The sequence below is a fragment of the Drosophila willistoni genome (assembly GCF_018902025.1).
Source record: "Drosophila willistoni isolate 14030-0811.24 chromosome 2L unlocalized genomic scaffold, UCI_dwil_1.1 Seg139, whole genome shotgun sequence".
NCBI lineage: Eukaryota > Metazoa > Arthropoda > Insecta > Diptera > Drosophilidae > Drosophila > Drosophila willistoni.
In genome coordinates this window covers 4,100,164-4,116,157 of record NW_025814046.1, presented here as the reverse complement: position 1 = coordinate 4,116,157, position 15,994 = coordinate 4,100,164, and the positions used below count along the sequence as shown (strand labels likewise).

Genomic DNA, 15,994 nt, shown 5'->3' with positions numbered 1-15,994 from the left:
ATATGTTTCCAAAAGCGAATTCTTGGACTGCTTTTGGGATCAAAGATCCTTTCGTCATTTCGAACTGCGAACTCTGCTTGGCGTATGAGCCATATTGTCTCCAAATAGACCCTAGTTTGATAATTTTGCACAATTTCTTAATTACAAAATCTTTTGAAGTGACTTTTTTACTTTACTTTTCAGTGAAGTTTTCATTATAATTACTGGATGATTGATGGCCACAATTAATTGAATTAGCGGATCGTTGATTGGCATGGTTTAGGTCAGTCAAGCCAAAATAGATCAGACAGCATAATTGGTTAAACTCTGAAACAGGTTAATTATCTTAAAGAAATAGAATTTCCAAAGAAACCAAAAGAATTTCCAATCAAAAAAATTTTCGATCCTGCAATAATCCCTTTAAAATACTTACAAAAATCTTATTCTCTTTTCCATTCATCATTCCAAAAGTCAAGGCAAGAATTTTATTTGTTCTTTAACTTCTTTGCAGTTGTTGAAGCATTATGTTTTGTTTTTTTTTAGTTTTTGGTTTATTTTGATTTCTTAAGTTGGCGAATTTATCTAAAAATTATATATGTATGAAAAAAACATTACAATATTTATGTAAGACACTGGCTTTGTAACTATATATGTATATGCACCCAAATATATGTAGGAGATGTTTTTGGACATTTATGTAGATTCAACATCCCTGCTATATAGTTTAGGTATATATAGTTTATATGTATGTTTTGAAGGTCAGAGTTTTAAAATCAGGTTATGGAACTGATCTGTTCTTTTTTTTTCATTGTTTTTCCTCTCTCACACAATCTCGTTCGATTTATTGGCACGTGCTGTTGATTTATGTCATTTTTTTTTTAAACTTTATGATTCTTAAATAAAATACAATATATATATGTATATATAAAATATATTCTTACGATTTCGATTTTAGTATATGGCATCAGGTATTGTAGCAAAAAACATGAAAGAGAAAATAAAAAGGATTTTTACATAAAAAACAAAAGAACTGAAGCCTGAATAACATACGCATCCTTGATACATTTCGTAAAAATAAGTTTATATATATTTTTATATATGTGTGTTTGTTGGGTTTTTATGTGTGTTTGTGTGTGTTTGTGTGTGTGTGTGTTTGTGTGTGTGTGTGTGGATAAGTACATATGTCTAAGCTTTGGTCTAGTTTATCGTAATATATCCAAGTGCAATTCGATTAGGTCTCTTTCTCTTTTTTTGTTTTCTTCATACACAATTTTTCATTTGCTTTACAAAAATATCGTAAACTCTCTCCTTTTTCTTTTCTAAACCTTTTTAGTATTTACAATTCTAGTTTCTCTTTCCTTTCGGGGGGTTCTACAGGTAACTAGGAAGGTTTTCTTTTGTCCAACAATTTCTTTTTAAGGTTTTTCCACTCTTTTTGCCAACTTTTACATACATATAAGTACAAACGAATAAATAATTATATGCTAGATTCCATTTTTTTTGGGGGGGCGGTTTTTAACCGATCTTCGCAGTTTTTCAACTTTTTGTTTTGTATTTTAAACTAAGCTAAAGTTTATGGTAATTCATAGTCCTCCAGATCCCTTAGATCCATCATCAGATCATCATGATCGTCATTGTAATCGTCTTGGCACAAATGTTTCTTCAATGGATTTTTGCTTTTTGCTTTTTTTTTTTTGCATTGCATGACTTAATGTTAACATTGACCTTTTTGTTTTCGGTTTCTGTTTGTGATTTCTAGGGGGAAGGTAAAGGGGAGCGCAGGCGCATTAGCATTTTTGTATATAATTAGAGAATACTTGGGTTTTTGCTTGGTTTTTCTTTTGTTTTGTTTTACATTTTCAATTCGTTGGACTTTTATGCCTTACAGCTGAAAGCAAAGAAGTAAGTTGAAAATACGTATATACAGTCCCAGATTCAGATATGCGAATATATCTGCTTAGAGCTGCAATCGCAGTAGCAGCACACTGAGTAAAGTTATGCCAGGAAGTTGAACTAATGTTGGGGCAACATTGCCCACACCGAAACCAGCACGAACCAGATCATCTGGAGGTGGCATATCAACATCATCTATACTGGAATCAGCTACAAAGAGAGAGAGGGAAGAGTCAGTAAGTCCTTTAGATTCAAAGGATCGCTGCTTACCATCGTCACTTTTGATTTGGAATTCATGATCGGGTGAGAAATTGGACCAACCATGAGTATTCTTTGTCTTGACATGGGCATGCCATAGACCTGGCTTCAGTTCCATTTGATGTGTAATCTTCCAAATGCCGCCAGTCTGATTATGATGCTGAGTCTTCAAGACCGTAACAGTGCTCCAGGTGTAAGACTATAAATGGGAATTGAAAAATAAACATTCGTTTTGCACTTTCTTTTAGCCTCTTCTTACCCCTGTCAATTGATAATCCAGCATGGCCTCTGAAAGTGGCTGCAAACTTCTTACCAACCAATGTAATGTCACCTTATTGCCATCGATTGTCATATCCTCAAATTGTGGCGTCTCTGGATTGTAGCTAAGCTGAATCTTTACCTCATTCGAGCCAATGGCATTCTCGGCATGGCACAGATATTCACCCAAATCACTTGCTTCGATATTCTTGACCAACAACGTTGTACGATTGTGACCCTCATGGAAGGAATTCTTAATGGAATACTTCTCGGATATTTGCAAGGTCTGAGCATCTTTGATAAAGAAACTTAGGGCTATGGGATTGGCACGATAATTGCAATAGAGCTCAGCATGTCCACCCTCTATGGCATTGACATGGTGACGATGAGTTGATACCTTCGGGCTATAATGAACATCAATGGTAACCATGCCATGTGGGGGATCACGACTGCCATCATCACCCAAACACTGATAGACACCGACATTCGATTCATCTATATTGTCAAGGATAATGACACCATTTTCTGTATCACTCGATTCCAAGCGATGACCCTTTTGTGTTTTTGAAGAAATAATGATAAATGAGTGTTAATGAGTCAAAAAATGAATACAAGTATGAGTAGGAAAAATGGGATGAAACCTACATTTAATGACCATTTGATATTGGTTGACGTTGCCATATATGTTCGACATTCTAACTTATGGTGGTCACCCTGCTTGAACGTCTGCGAACGATCCGTTATGTCGAGACCGTCGCAAAGGATCGACAGCCGAGCGCCCACCATCAACGATGTATGCTGTCGAATTTGTTCTGGCAATACCAAACAATAATACTCATCAGCATCCTCCGGTGTCACATTCTTGATCAATATTGAATTGTTTTTCATTCCCTCAACTCGATTGCTAATCGCTATTTGACCATTGGCTATAATTGTCTGATTTTTATACCACATAACCGCATTGCTAACTGTTTAATCAAAGGAAAGAAAGTAGGAAATTTAAGTAGTCATCAATTAAACAAATATCTTCAAACTTACGTTGGAAATTCCTAACATCACAATTGATGACCACATTATCGCCAGGTTTGGCTCGAAGACTGACAAACTCTTGCTCGAAATAGGGTGGATCTATCGATGCCGGTTCTACTGGAGGAACAGTATCAGTACCTGCATCATCTTCATCCCCATAATCGTAATCATCATCCTGATATTCTTCTTGATTGCCATTATCACTTTCCACCGGCGATGCTTGGCTCTGAGCTGAAAGTAGAATAAATATTTTAGTGCATCGTGAGAGTGAGTCATTTCCCCACTTGTAAACTGTAACAATATGTTGTCTTATTTACTCTGACCTGGCTCCCTGTTGGAGTGGAAGTCTTAATTGGAATTGATAAAAATCACACTACATTACTAACTGAACCGTACCGAAATGAAGCGAAATGCTCTCAACTTCTGCTTCAAATTAAGGGTACAAAAACCGAGTAAACATTCGAGAACCTACGTCATTTTCGAACACACAAAGACCCTGTACTCATTTCTCTGACTGAGTGAGAAAAAAATGAAAAACGGAAATATAATTTTACAGGAAATTAGGGGAAAAGGTGATATACACTCTTAATGTTTGCTGAATCTACAATGACTCTATGACTCTATTGTTCATTCATTAGTTAATTGAATTAAGTCATGAAGTTTCTAAAAATATATGCTACAGGTAGTTGTTGTACTGTTGAATTGAAAACACTTAAGAATTTCAAACATGTGATTAGACTTGCAAAAGCCAATATGCTAATTCTTACTTTGGTGTTTAAAATGCATAAAAGCAAACACCTCTATTTGACTACATATATTATATATTCAAGTTTATGCTATGCCTTTGGACTTTGTTGAAGATCTATCAATATGCCGCCAGAGAAACATCCATCTTGTATTAAGTGAGTAAGCTTGTAAAATATTTATTATTTATTATATTTATTTGAAAATGAATATCTATGCAGGTGAAAATTGTAATAGAATCATAGCCAACACAAAAAAGTGAATAGTAATATTTTAATTTTCTTTTTTTTTTCAATATTTGAAGTATTTTATATTTACTTTTTAATAGGTTTTTGAAATATTATGAAATGTTCCTTCTAAATTTTTATTTTAAAAGCAATCATTAGGTTAGTAATATTCCATGAGAAATGCTTTAAATTTTAAAGGCAATAATTAGGTTTTGCTTTGAATGAAATGAAGTATCTATGAAGTACATATCTTCTACACTAAAACTTGTTGAGAATTATACCTAAAAGAAGTGCAAAAGGATACCGAAGCTTGCTGTACCAGAATTAATGAGAAACTTAAACTTTTTCAAGCTATGGGGCGTTTTGATAGTTTAGTTGCTTTTACTTTAGCATAAATGGTTATTGACAATAACACTAGAGTTCACATTTCTATGTTCACATTGTTTATTTTCTGGTGCTATAGTCAAAAAGTGTTATTTGATGAATAACTAACTTAATGTTGTCATATTTTGACTAAGAAGTAGTAGGCAATTGCTTTTTCTTAGAAGCTTGAAAAGTGTTATATCAATGACTTCATTAGGTTGGACTCAACAGACAAGGGTAAAAGTTTCCGGTGCGAATCATCGACATTGGTGAAATTTCGTTAGTTATCTTATGAGGCACAAAATCTAAAAAATAATTTGGTTAGTCATTGCAATTTATTTAGTATTATTTACATTAACCATGAATCCTCAGTTTAAATTTATCTGTCATGTAAATAAAACCAGTCAAGTCAAATTAGTAATATCCCATAGGGAACATTTTCGTTCTACTTTATAATCGATTAAAAAAATTCAGTCGAATTTGTTTCTATATCTCCGGACAGACAGTCAGATCAAGTCCCATACCCCATCATCATCATTATCACCAAAATTTTCGAAGAAATCAATAAAAAGTATAAGTATTGAAGACAATCCTTAGATTATAAAGATTATGAAGATCACGCCCCATTAAATTCGAATAAATAAAAAGACCATAAGGTTATCTTTTTTCTTGGCCCCCCCGAAGAGCAATTAATATCTTCGTTTTCATTGTTTATTTTGAAAATTTAATAAATAAATACAAAAAAACAAACATAAACTGAGAACTTGTGAATAAATACGGAAGCTGAATGAATTTGAATTAATTTACGATTCAATTTTCCATATGAACGAATAATGTTTTAATACGGAGGCTAAGAACTTAATGTGTTTAAACGTTTTGAACTTTCTTTCTTTCTTTTTATAATAATAATAAACATTTCCTGATTTTTAATGACTTTTTAATAAATGTAGAGTTTTTTTTTTGCTGTTACTTAGTTTGATGTTTTAGAATCTAGAATCTTATTCACTCAATGTTAGTCATTGTGCTTTGAATTGAAAATAAGATAATGATGTCAGAATTTTATTTTTTGATGAAACATTTTATGTTCTTTATCATTCTCGTTTTACCTGGAACTATGGGCATAATCATCACATGCATGAAGAGACTTTATTTATACTTGAATTAAACGGCAAGTTGAAGATCATATCAAATATCAAATATTATAAATTTTTTTACATATCAGAATGAAAGAAGATTTCTTTTTGTTTTTGCGTCAGTTTCATAATCTCGCCCCACACACACACACAGATAACAAATTTGAAAACTACAGAAACTAGATATAAACATTCCATAGTTTTTTTCTACAGATATTACACAATATTGTTGTTGCCACCTTGTGGCCATAAAAGCCCCGAAAAGACATTCAACAGGTTGGCGAGATCGAAATTACCCTCAATAACCATGACGTTGACGTTTCGTTACCAAGGCGAATGGCAATTGAATCAGAAATTATGCATAATATTTATGTAAATGTTTTGTATGTTAATTGACTTTTTGTCTGCAATGAGTAATTTCTAACCACAAAGTAATCGAAAAAAAATATCAAGCAATTTGCATGCCAAATGGCAAATTGACTTGCGGCAAGAATGACTCATCCATCACATAGATAGATGGATAGAGTCATAATCTCAATGGGTGAAAGATGAAAATGGATGTGGAATGGCTTACGCAAGCGGCAAAACTTAACGTTAACTCGTTATCAAGTGTCGATAAAAGCATTTAAGGTAAACAATTTAAGTAAAAGGCAATTTGCCATCCCAATAAGAGAGCGAACGAGAGGCAAAAGTCAGTTATCTTATCCAATCCCCTTGGCCATATATCCGCTTGACGTAAAAGCTAAAAACTAGACGCCAGACTACCCCTTTTATGGGCACACAGACCCCGACCACAAGACAAACCATTTTAGTTTCAGTTTCGATTTCGAGATTCAAGATTTTAGCCAAGACCTTCACCATTGCTGGGGGACAGAAATTGAATACAGAAATCTGCAATGACTGCTGCATCATCGTCTGCCTATGTCAAGGCCAAAATATGCAAGTCCCCATGAGTCCATCAGCACTCCCAAAAAAAAAAAAAAAACTCTGCATAAAGTGGGTCAGCTGGGAAGAAGAAGTGCAAGACAAGACCATGACAGGGTAGAGCCGGGACAGGGACAGGGACAGGGAAAGGAGTATACTGAAACACACACCCAAAAGCCAGACTAAGTTGTGCGTCAGAGCGACGAGACTCTATCTCTATCTTTTGGCTTCTCCTTTTGTTATCCTTGGACTCTTTTCTAGTGGTGGGTTGACAAGGCAAACAGTCAGCCAGGGGCCAGGGGGTCGGGGGGGCTGTCTGTGGGGCTGTAAATAAAACAAAAGCCACTCAACAATTCTATCCATATGGAGCATCTGTGTGCTATTCCCTCCACTTCTCTTTATTGCAATCGACCAAAGTGGAATTATGGCGTCAGGATGTCGCGGCGCCAGTTCCAGACTAACATTTTCCTTTTGTTCCCGCCCACTTCGCCTTGGCTCTCTCTCTCTCTTCGTCTTTGCCATTTTACAAGTTATGCTATAATGTCTTTTGGTGGCCTGCATTGTGGGGGGCCCAAAAACACAAAAAAAAAAAACAAAGAAAACTTGAAATTGTGTGAAGCTGGAATAAAAAATTCCTTTACTCAGCGCAATTTCGCTTTCAAATCAACAAGAATTTCGCCTGCTCCTTTTTTTTATTGTAAGCATTTCTGTTCTTAAATGCTCGTTAGACTTCAAATGGTTTCTTGTCGATTTTTTCTTGGTAGTCAAATGTAAATTTCTTTTCTTTAGCCTTGGACATGTGTTTGGAACAACCCACGACTCTTGGTTCATTGATCAAACATAATTTTACTGCCAACGCCATGACCTTCGAAGCCCAAATCGCTGACTCAAAGTCAGAGACACACAAACACATCGTAAAAACCAAAAGAAAAAAACCAAATACTAAGACAACTAAAGACATAAAAAATGTGACGACTGTGTAGGGAAAACATGTCTTAAAGTTTTACTCTAACATTATCTGTAAAATCGAAAATCAAACTTTAATTATGCAATGGGGGAAATAGACATTAATACAAGTTTTACGTGCTAATCCGGCACTCCTACTAATGACTCTCTATTATTACATCTTGGCCAAGTAAGAGAAACACCTTTTTTCCAAGAGATTGATGGTTGTGCTTTGTGGTCTATTAGACCTTTACAAAGGTTAATTGTTTACTCAGCCTTGCGGTTTGAAAATTTGACTAGATTCTTGTTTGATAAACTGTAAAAAACTTCTATAATTTAAGCACACAGATTCTTCTCTTTGAATAGCTATTTTTCGATAATTTTATAGACAATTTTTAAGGGTTTTAGCTTTGTTTATTATGGGTTGAGTGATAAAATACTTGATTTTGAAAAATATGTTTTCCTTCTGTGTATAGAATCAATCACACTCAACTTTCTATGAAATTTCTCTATTGTCCTTGTTGAAATTTGACTTCAGCGATTCCCAAAAGTGAAGTTAAGCTATAATATATAAAATACTTATTATTTGGCCTAGTTTTGTGATTCTTCAAGTGGTCAAGGAAAATGGTCAAGTACACAATTTAGACTCTATACTAAATTTGCGTAGATGAGGCAGCAGTTTGATTTGGTTTAGAAACTATTGACCTAGTTAGTTCGACTATCAGATTCCTTTTATTCCTTATAGGAACCGTTTTACGTTTGGTATTCGGTAAGTCCTGAATTTCTTATCTTTCAGTTTTTTCAGTTAATCTTGCTAAATTTCAATAAGAGATAGTATACTTTATTAATATAATACAACTTTAATAACTTAATAACTCTAATAAAACTTTAATTAGAGGCGACAAAGATTAAAGCACGAATTTTTTGTTATTTAATTCTGATTTGATGCGATTTAAAAAAAAAAGTATGAAGAGATTTACTGTGTTATTTTATAGATATGACTTCGTCATTCCATCGAGATGATCCTCTTGACGCCCTAGAAAAAAGGGATAGGTAAAGTACCGTATACCACCAATTTTCAATTTAACCACCAAATCCAAATTGAAGCTACTGAAAAATCTGAATTTTGTTTTGATTTTTGGGTCACTAGTTAATTCTAGTTAATTCTAATGTATTACTTTTTACTGTCACCAAAGAAGTTAACACTGAAGTTTAAAATGAAAATGGTTTTAACTCTTTTATGTTCATTTTTTTACAGAAGTTCTATCAAAATTTTATCATCTTCTAGTGGCATCTTTAGATTAATTATTAAGTTGACATTTCTTTTTGCATCATCCGAAGTGAATGGAAATCCGTGATATTTCAATTAATAATAAGTCACATCGAAATTTTATTTTATACATGTGCTGTCGTTTCAGCCTCATTACCAGGAGGCCAAATAAAGCTTACAAAATTTTTTGTTAAAAAATTAATTAATTTAAGAAAAGTGCTGACCATTTTTTTTAGTCTGAATCTATTTTTTGTTCTACTTTGACAACAAAGCGTCTAAGATCCATTAAGTTTTGCCTTAATGTGTGATATGTAACTATTAAAGTTAAGATTAAGATTTGTTACAATTTTTGAATAAAGATGTTTTTTTATTTAAAGTGTTCCGCTTCAATAATAAAAGATTTATTGGGGTAACTAAAAAGCTTATTCATGGCTTACTTAAAATTCTAACTTTGACCTTAAGATATCAAAAAAATTCGTTCTAGATTCATTCTCTTTAAATATTCAACTCATGTTGGGTTAAGTAATTTGCGTTGATTTTTATTTTTATATTTTTGAGATAGTTTCTGCGTTGCGTTGGGATTACATCATAATCTTCACATTTTACAGTTTTAGTTTTGACTTATGACCTCATCGTCAGGCTCCCTCTCTCTAGCCAATAGCAATGCAGTTGAGATGTGCCATAAATTTTCTGTTCCACATTATTATTTCAAAAGCATTTCAAGAGCTTGGCGCCATTAATTGTATAAATGTATATGTATTTATTTGAGTGGAATCAAAGAAATCAGTCATAATGATGGTATCAGTAAGGTCAGTTTCAGTCTGGTTATATGCACCTTATATTGATTACATCGTTTCAAGATCTTATTGTTTTGTTTTCATGTCATTATCATGAATGTGTATAATATTTTCACCACACCGACTATATATATATGTACGTACAGACGATCTGTCCTACATATGGTCAGAGTATGGGGCGGATCGATGAGTTATGAGGTCAATTCGTAAACAAAATAAAATGTGATGTTAGTAAATGAAAGAAAAACGAATGAAAGAAAAACCCAAAAATAAAGTGTATAAATAAATATGGCAAAATTCGGCAACAACACAACTAAAAAGAAAAACAGAAAAATTGTTCGGAATGAAATGACTAAAAATCTTTTATAGACATTACATTATGATTTCATGGATTTAACTTGTGTGGCTTGTGAGGCTCATAAAAACTGGAAAATCTAAAATCCAAATATTTTACTCTTTCCATATGTGTCTGTGTACATGTGTATGTGTGTGTGTACAGTCTATACTCTCGAATTTCCAAAAATGTTTTCCATTTCAGTGATTTTTGCATAAAAGTCACACACGAAACACAAACAAAAAACCCAACAAAATCGAAATCAATTGAATCGACAACTTAATTAGGTTTTTTTTTTGTATTTTTTGTATATTTTTAGGAATTGCGGATCAAATGTAGACTGTTCCGGGGTCTTGTCTTTGACGCACCCTGATTGATTTATTATTTGGCAGACGGAATGCGTCATATTCGAAATTTGAGAATCATCAATTGAAGAGTCTTTCAGGAATAACCTTGTGCAGAAAAATTCTCAAAAAAATTTCTATCTCAAAAAGCTCTTAAAAAATGGTTAGGAAAAAAAATGAACTGATTAAGATGATTAAAAAATATTATGCAAACATTTTTGTTTATTTGAAAATATTTTTTCTTTTTTTTTTTGGGGGGGGGGTGAAAAGTGTACTTTTGATCTCCACATAAATTTTGTTTTTCTATTCGCTCATATCAATTTTGTGTTTTCCTTCTTTTGGGAGTTCTAATTTGTATTTAGAACCTTCGAGAGTTACCCCTTATCTAATGGCTGAAATGTGAAACGAACTAATTGAATGAATTGGCTTTTTTAATTAAAATTCTTTTTCTATTGTTGGACCACACACACATGGCCTTTGGCCCCCGAGAGATGTAGGGATCTATTGCCTTGTTGGTTGTAATGTGTAGGGGCGTACGTGTGGATTTGTTTGTGTGTATCTAACATATGAGAGGGTCTCCCAATCTCCAGGGATAAATATATTCAAAATTTCATTCTTTGCACAACGTTTCATGCATGGCAAATATTTATCCAGACTCTCGTCTAGAGTGACAAAGCGAGAGGGAGAGACAGATACATATACATATATATAGCAATAAAATTCGCCCCCTAATAAAAAATACATAATTCCAGCATTAATATTAAAGCTAAGACCTTGAGATACCCTCTTTTCGAGGCGGGGGTGTAATTTAAACATCTATTAACCATATCCATCTATGATTTTGAGATTAAAATAAAACACGAAAAAGAAGGTTTTCAAAAATCTATAAATATTTACGAATATATGACCAAAAACTTTCTTAATACTTAGTCTCATTAAAATTGAATTGAATTGAATTAATATCGTAGGCATAACCAATCGTATTTAGTTTTTTCATTGCAAACTTGATGTTAACATTTCAAAATCAAAAAATAATACAAAACTTTCACTAGTAAAATTAAACAAAAAGTCTGAAGTTATTATAAATAAGGAACAGAAGAACTTGAAGTGCCATTAAGATCCTATAAAAGTTAAGTAACATATATTTTAGATAATAATAATATTGCAAAATTGGTCAAATGTAAATATATACATATTACAAAAAATTTAGTATGCCAAAAAGAGATTTTTTCTTTTAAAGAAGGAACTAAAAAGATTACGCAGAGATTTTCCAAACCTGATTAAATATTTGTATGAACAATTAAGAGAGAAAGAAATGTGTGTTTTGCCTCTAGAAGGGATACCTACGGATATATTGCCAATATATACCTTATAAATCCACTACTAAGTGATCCATAAAAATAAATTATGTCATGCAGTCTTTTCTTACTTTTGTTCTTATTTATATAAGAAGATATTGATAGATATACCTAGATATTGATCAATTTATAAAGCTCAAATTCGTTGTAAAAGCTGCCTGAAGCTGAGACAACCCAAATACAATTTTAACATAAAAAAAAGATATTTATCTAGTTTACAAATTTAACTTTTAAATGTCACTTTAGGCAATTTTCATTTTAAAATTTTAGTAATTTTTTTATGAATAAGCAGAAGAAGAACCTTTTGGCGTACGGTTTTTGTACTTCCTTTTTGCTGATTTAAAAGACAGAACATTTTTGAAGACATTCAAAACACAGCCACCCATGATTCAAGTTCTATTCAATTCTATTCTACACATTCCACATAACTATATCGAGAAGAATTTCGAATATCTGGTTAACGAGGTGTGTTTTTTAACTGCCAAAATGTTATTTCAAAGATTTTATGTGTTTTAAAATACTTTTTGTTTATTTTTCAACAACTATTTTGCGACCTTGCATTATTTCATATTTGGCTACACAATAAGTACATACCCAAGTAATAAAAACAAATGTAAAATTTACAAACTTTAAGAAGAAAAAACTTTAAGTTTATTATTTTAAACCTTGAAATGAGCAGGTTCCAGGTCATTACTTTGAAGAAACTTTTAGTTTAATTTTTTTTTTGAATATGCAGATTTTTTAAAGTTATTATGTGTCAAACCATTTGAAAGTAACAATTTTTACTTTTCTAGAATACTTTTCATTAACTAAACTTGCATTTAGCCGAATGGGATCGAATGGGTCTTTATATGACAAAAGATTTCGAGTCTAGAACAAAATGACTTACAATATTCGTAGCCTACATTTTAACGACCTTAATATACTCTTCTGATTCGCTATGGTTATAGGGTATGGAAAGAGAAATAAAATTCATCATATTACTCTTGATATGAAATGCTCAACAGAAGGTAAAAACGTGAATTTCCCTCTCTACTTAAATGTTATCTACGTTTGCGCCATAATTCTAAATGCGAATGAAACTTTGTTTTTTAACGTTTTTTTGTGATAAGAAACTGCTCTTTTTTGCCCTTTCTCTCTCTGTTGCTATTTATCTTTCACTCACTCGCTTTGCCTCTCTCTATCTCTCTCTATCTCTCTCGGTCTGTATCTCAAAAGATAAGATATGCTTAGTTGGTTGAAGTTGCTTTTGTTGTTTTACCATTATGTTTGTTTGGCCAAAAGGTAGGTGAGAGTGAGGTGGAAATGCACGTGGCTTAGAATAAGTCTACAAATGAGCAGAGGAGGAGGAGGCAAGTAATGGGGGGATACGTATATGTAGAATCGGGTAGGGGGAGTATGTACTCGTTGCTGGAGCTTTTTGACTTTACTTTTTTTTTCCAATTTTTTGTTTTTGTCGCTGTCGTCTTGCTCATGCTCTATTTATATAGACATATGCCATATGCGTAAGTATACATACATACAAATACATATATGTATATGTCTGTATGTAAACTCACGATTTGGTAATTCATAATTTTCCGGACACTTACGTAAATTTCATTGAACCAGATAAGAATTATACATTAGAGCAAATGGTAAATGGAATTTCATTTTAAACTATTTATGGCACTCACTTTCAATTTGAACTTTAGTATCAAAACAATTTAAAAGTAGCTACTTTTTTTGTTGTTTGTTTTGCCTTAGTTTAACAATTGAACTTATCTATGGAAATTTATATGCAAACAAAAATCGGTTAATATATTAAATAAAGAATATTGAGCCATATGTTTACTTAGTCTTGCAATTTATTTAAAATATACCGAAAATATTGCAATATTTGTATGTGCAAATTTTAATTTTCACCTTTAGAAATGTTTTTTATTCTTGCTCTTCATTAAAAAAGAATGGGAAAGTTTTGTTTGTTGATTTTATCCAGATGTTTGCAATATATCAAAAGGCAAAATGTTCAAAAGTGCAAAAAATGTTAAATATTTAAAATAAATATATATATTCTTATGAAGGCTCTTCTGCCATTAAAGGTCTGTTTTTTTCTTTGCGAGTTTACTTTAACCTATTCAGAGAAAAGTCTTAAAGTTCTTTGTTTTCAGATATACAGAGCATAATTTGGAAATAGAACGAGTTTTGAGTTTATGGATAAGACTAAATAAAGGCAAGAAGCTTATGAGAACAATAGTAACAGCTTCTAGTCTTTAAAATGTATTCGAATTTTAGTCATTATTGATTTCAGATAGTTAGACAATCTATAAAAAGGCAATCTTAAATGCAGAGAAAGCTGAGTTCACTTTGAGAACTTTGTAAGTTTATAATATATGCTTAAAAGACTTGGATTTTTATATAAATTTTACTTGTTCAAGATAAGATTTGTTGTTCCATGATAAAAATCTTAAAACCAACGAATACTACTAAACAAATTAGATAAACTAAATCAATTAAAATTGGTATTTTCCCCTTAAATAAATTCAATCGAATTGTAGTTTTTTTAATAGTTTATTTAAAAATTGTTAAAACTTACCATAAAATTGTCCAATTAACAGACAAATGAGCCATAGACAAGTTGTATCTCGCATTTTTATCATGTTTTCTTTCTCGTTCTCGTTCTCTGTGTTTAGTTTCTTTGTACTACTTTTTTTATTTGTTTATTTGTTTTGTCTTGAAGTTATCAGCAGGAGGTAGAAGGGGTAAGGGCATGGGTCGTTAACTGCAATTAATATGTTCGATTTGTAAAATGAATTTGCCATTAAACAAAAAATGTGTTTCTTGCTTTTTGCTAATTAGGAGCCGCCAAAGTAAAAACACAAAATTGAAATTCAATTCGGTTTCTTAACTTATTTTTTTGCCAAACGGAAGTCACAAAACCAAAAAAATATCAAAGAAAAAGCGCGCGCAATTAAAAAAAAAAAAATAATTTACAATTCGTTTTATCTATAGATACATATATATTTTTTCGCGTTGCTGCCACAATATTTTTCGGTATTGTTTTTGAGTAGTTCAAATGTGGCAGCTGTTGTAATTTATGCTGTTTGTGTCTTGTCGACGAAATTGACTTGAGTTTTTTTATTTTTTTTTTATTTTGTTGATTGACTAAATGGTAAACATTGGCTTATGGGTTATGCAAGGCACTCTCATGGCACGTATCTCAAAATTATTATGATCTCTATGCGAAATATTTGCCATTTGCTAATTTGCTAGCCAACAGGGTCTCTCTCTCTCTCTCTCTCTGTCTCTTTTGTCTCTTGTTGGGGTCTCTCTCATTCTCTGTTTGTATCTCTTTCAAAGTGACTCAATGCCAGCCGGGCGGCTGGGCAAAGTGGGTCGAAATTGTTGGGCGGGGTAGGCTGATTAGTTTCGGGGTAAAACAGGGGCGGTTTGTCTATAAGGGGGGTGGGGCTTAGGCTGGGTCAGGGTGTGCCACCAGTCGAAAAACCATGCAAATGTTTATGCATATACATAAATAAATTAATGCTCATATGCAAAACAAAAAAAAAACAAAACCAAAAGCACATCACACAAAAATTCTACCAAATACCAATTCATTTAACTTGTTTATACATATGTCTACACAAACACACACACACTTACACAGAGATTTTGTGCAACATTTTTTGTGTGTATTTTTTTGTAGGCTACTCGTAAAATAAATACGCTAACATTTTTTTCCTTTAGCTTACGCTCTCTTATATGGCATAATGCGAAATGCATGTATTAGCTTTTTTCTAGCTCTATGCAAACCAATTAGTTATCAAAATTCATAATAACGACTTTCAAATACTCTATACATATTGGTTTTTCCTTTAGCTATATAGTTTTAGATATTGTTTTCGTATATTGTTTAGTTGATCCTTTTTAGGATCCTAGAAGTATGCTATAAAACGCATTAAAAGGCAATGAATGAGAAGAATATTTCAGTAAATGAATTTTTAAATTTTCGAAACAAGAAAGGTAAACAATAATAGTTAATATTATAGATTTATTGCATGTTAGGTATAAAAATATAAAGTTCATAAAACATTTGAAGAGGAAAAATATTGATTATAGTTCTAAAAGTTATATTACTAACAGTTGAATTCCCTTTAAT

The 15,994-nt window shown here is 32.2% G+C and overlaps 1 protein-coding gene across 1 annotated transcript; it reads right to left on the bottom strand.

Annotated features, from left to right (window-relative positions):
- Positions 1-1,098: 1,098 nt before the first annotated feature.
- Positions 1,099-14,617, bottom strand: LOC6638433 (titin). The gene is made up of 6 exons (XM_002061233.4): positions 14,432-14,617; positions 3,427-3,648; positions 3,034-3,356; positions 2,390-2,941; positions 2,143-2,329; positions 1,099-2,082 (listed from the first exon to the last, which is right to left on the bottom strand). The coding sequence occupies exons 1-6, from the start codon at positions 14,493-14,495 to the stop codon at positions 1,937-1,939; spliced, it is 1,494 nt and encodes a 497-aa protein (XP_002061269.1). The 5' UTR covers positions 14,496-14,617; the 3' UTR covers positions 1,099-1,936.
- Between the last annotated feature and the right edge of the window lie 1,377 nt (positions 14,618-15,994).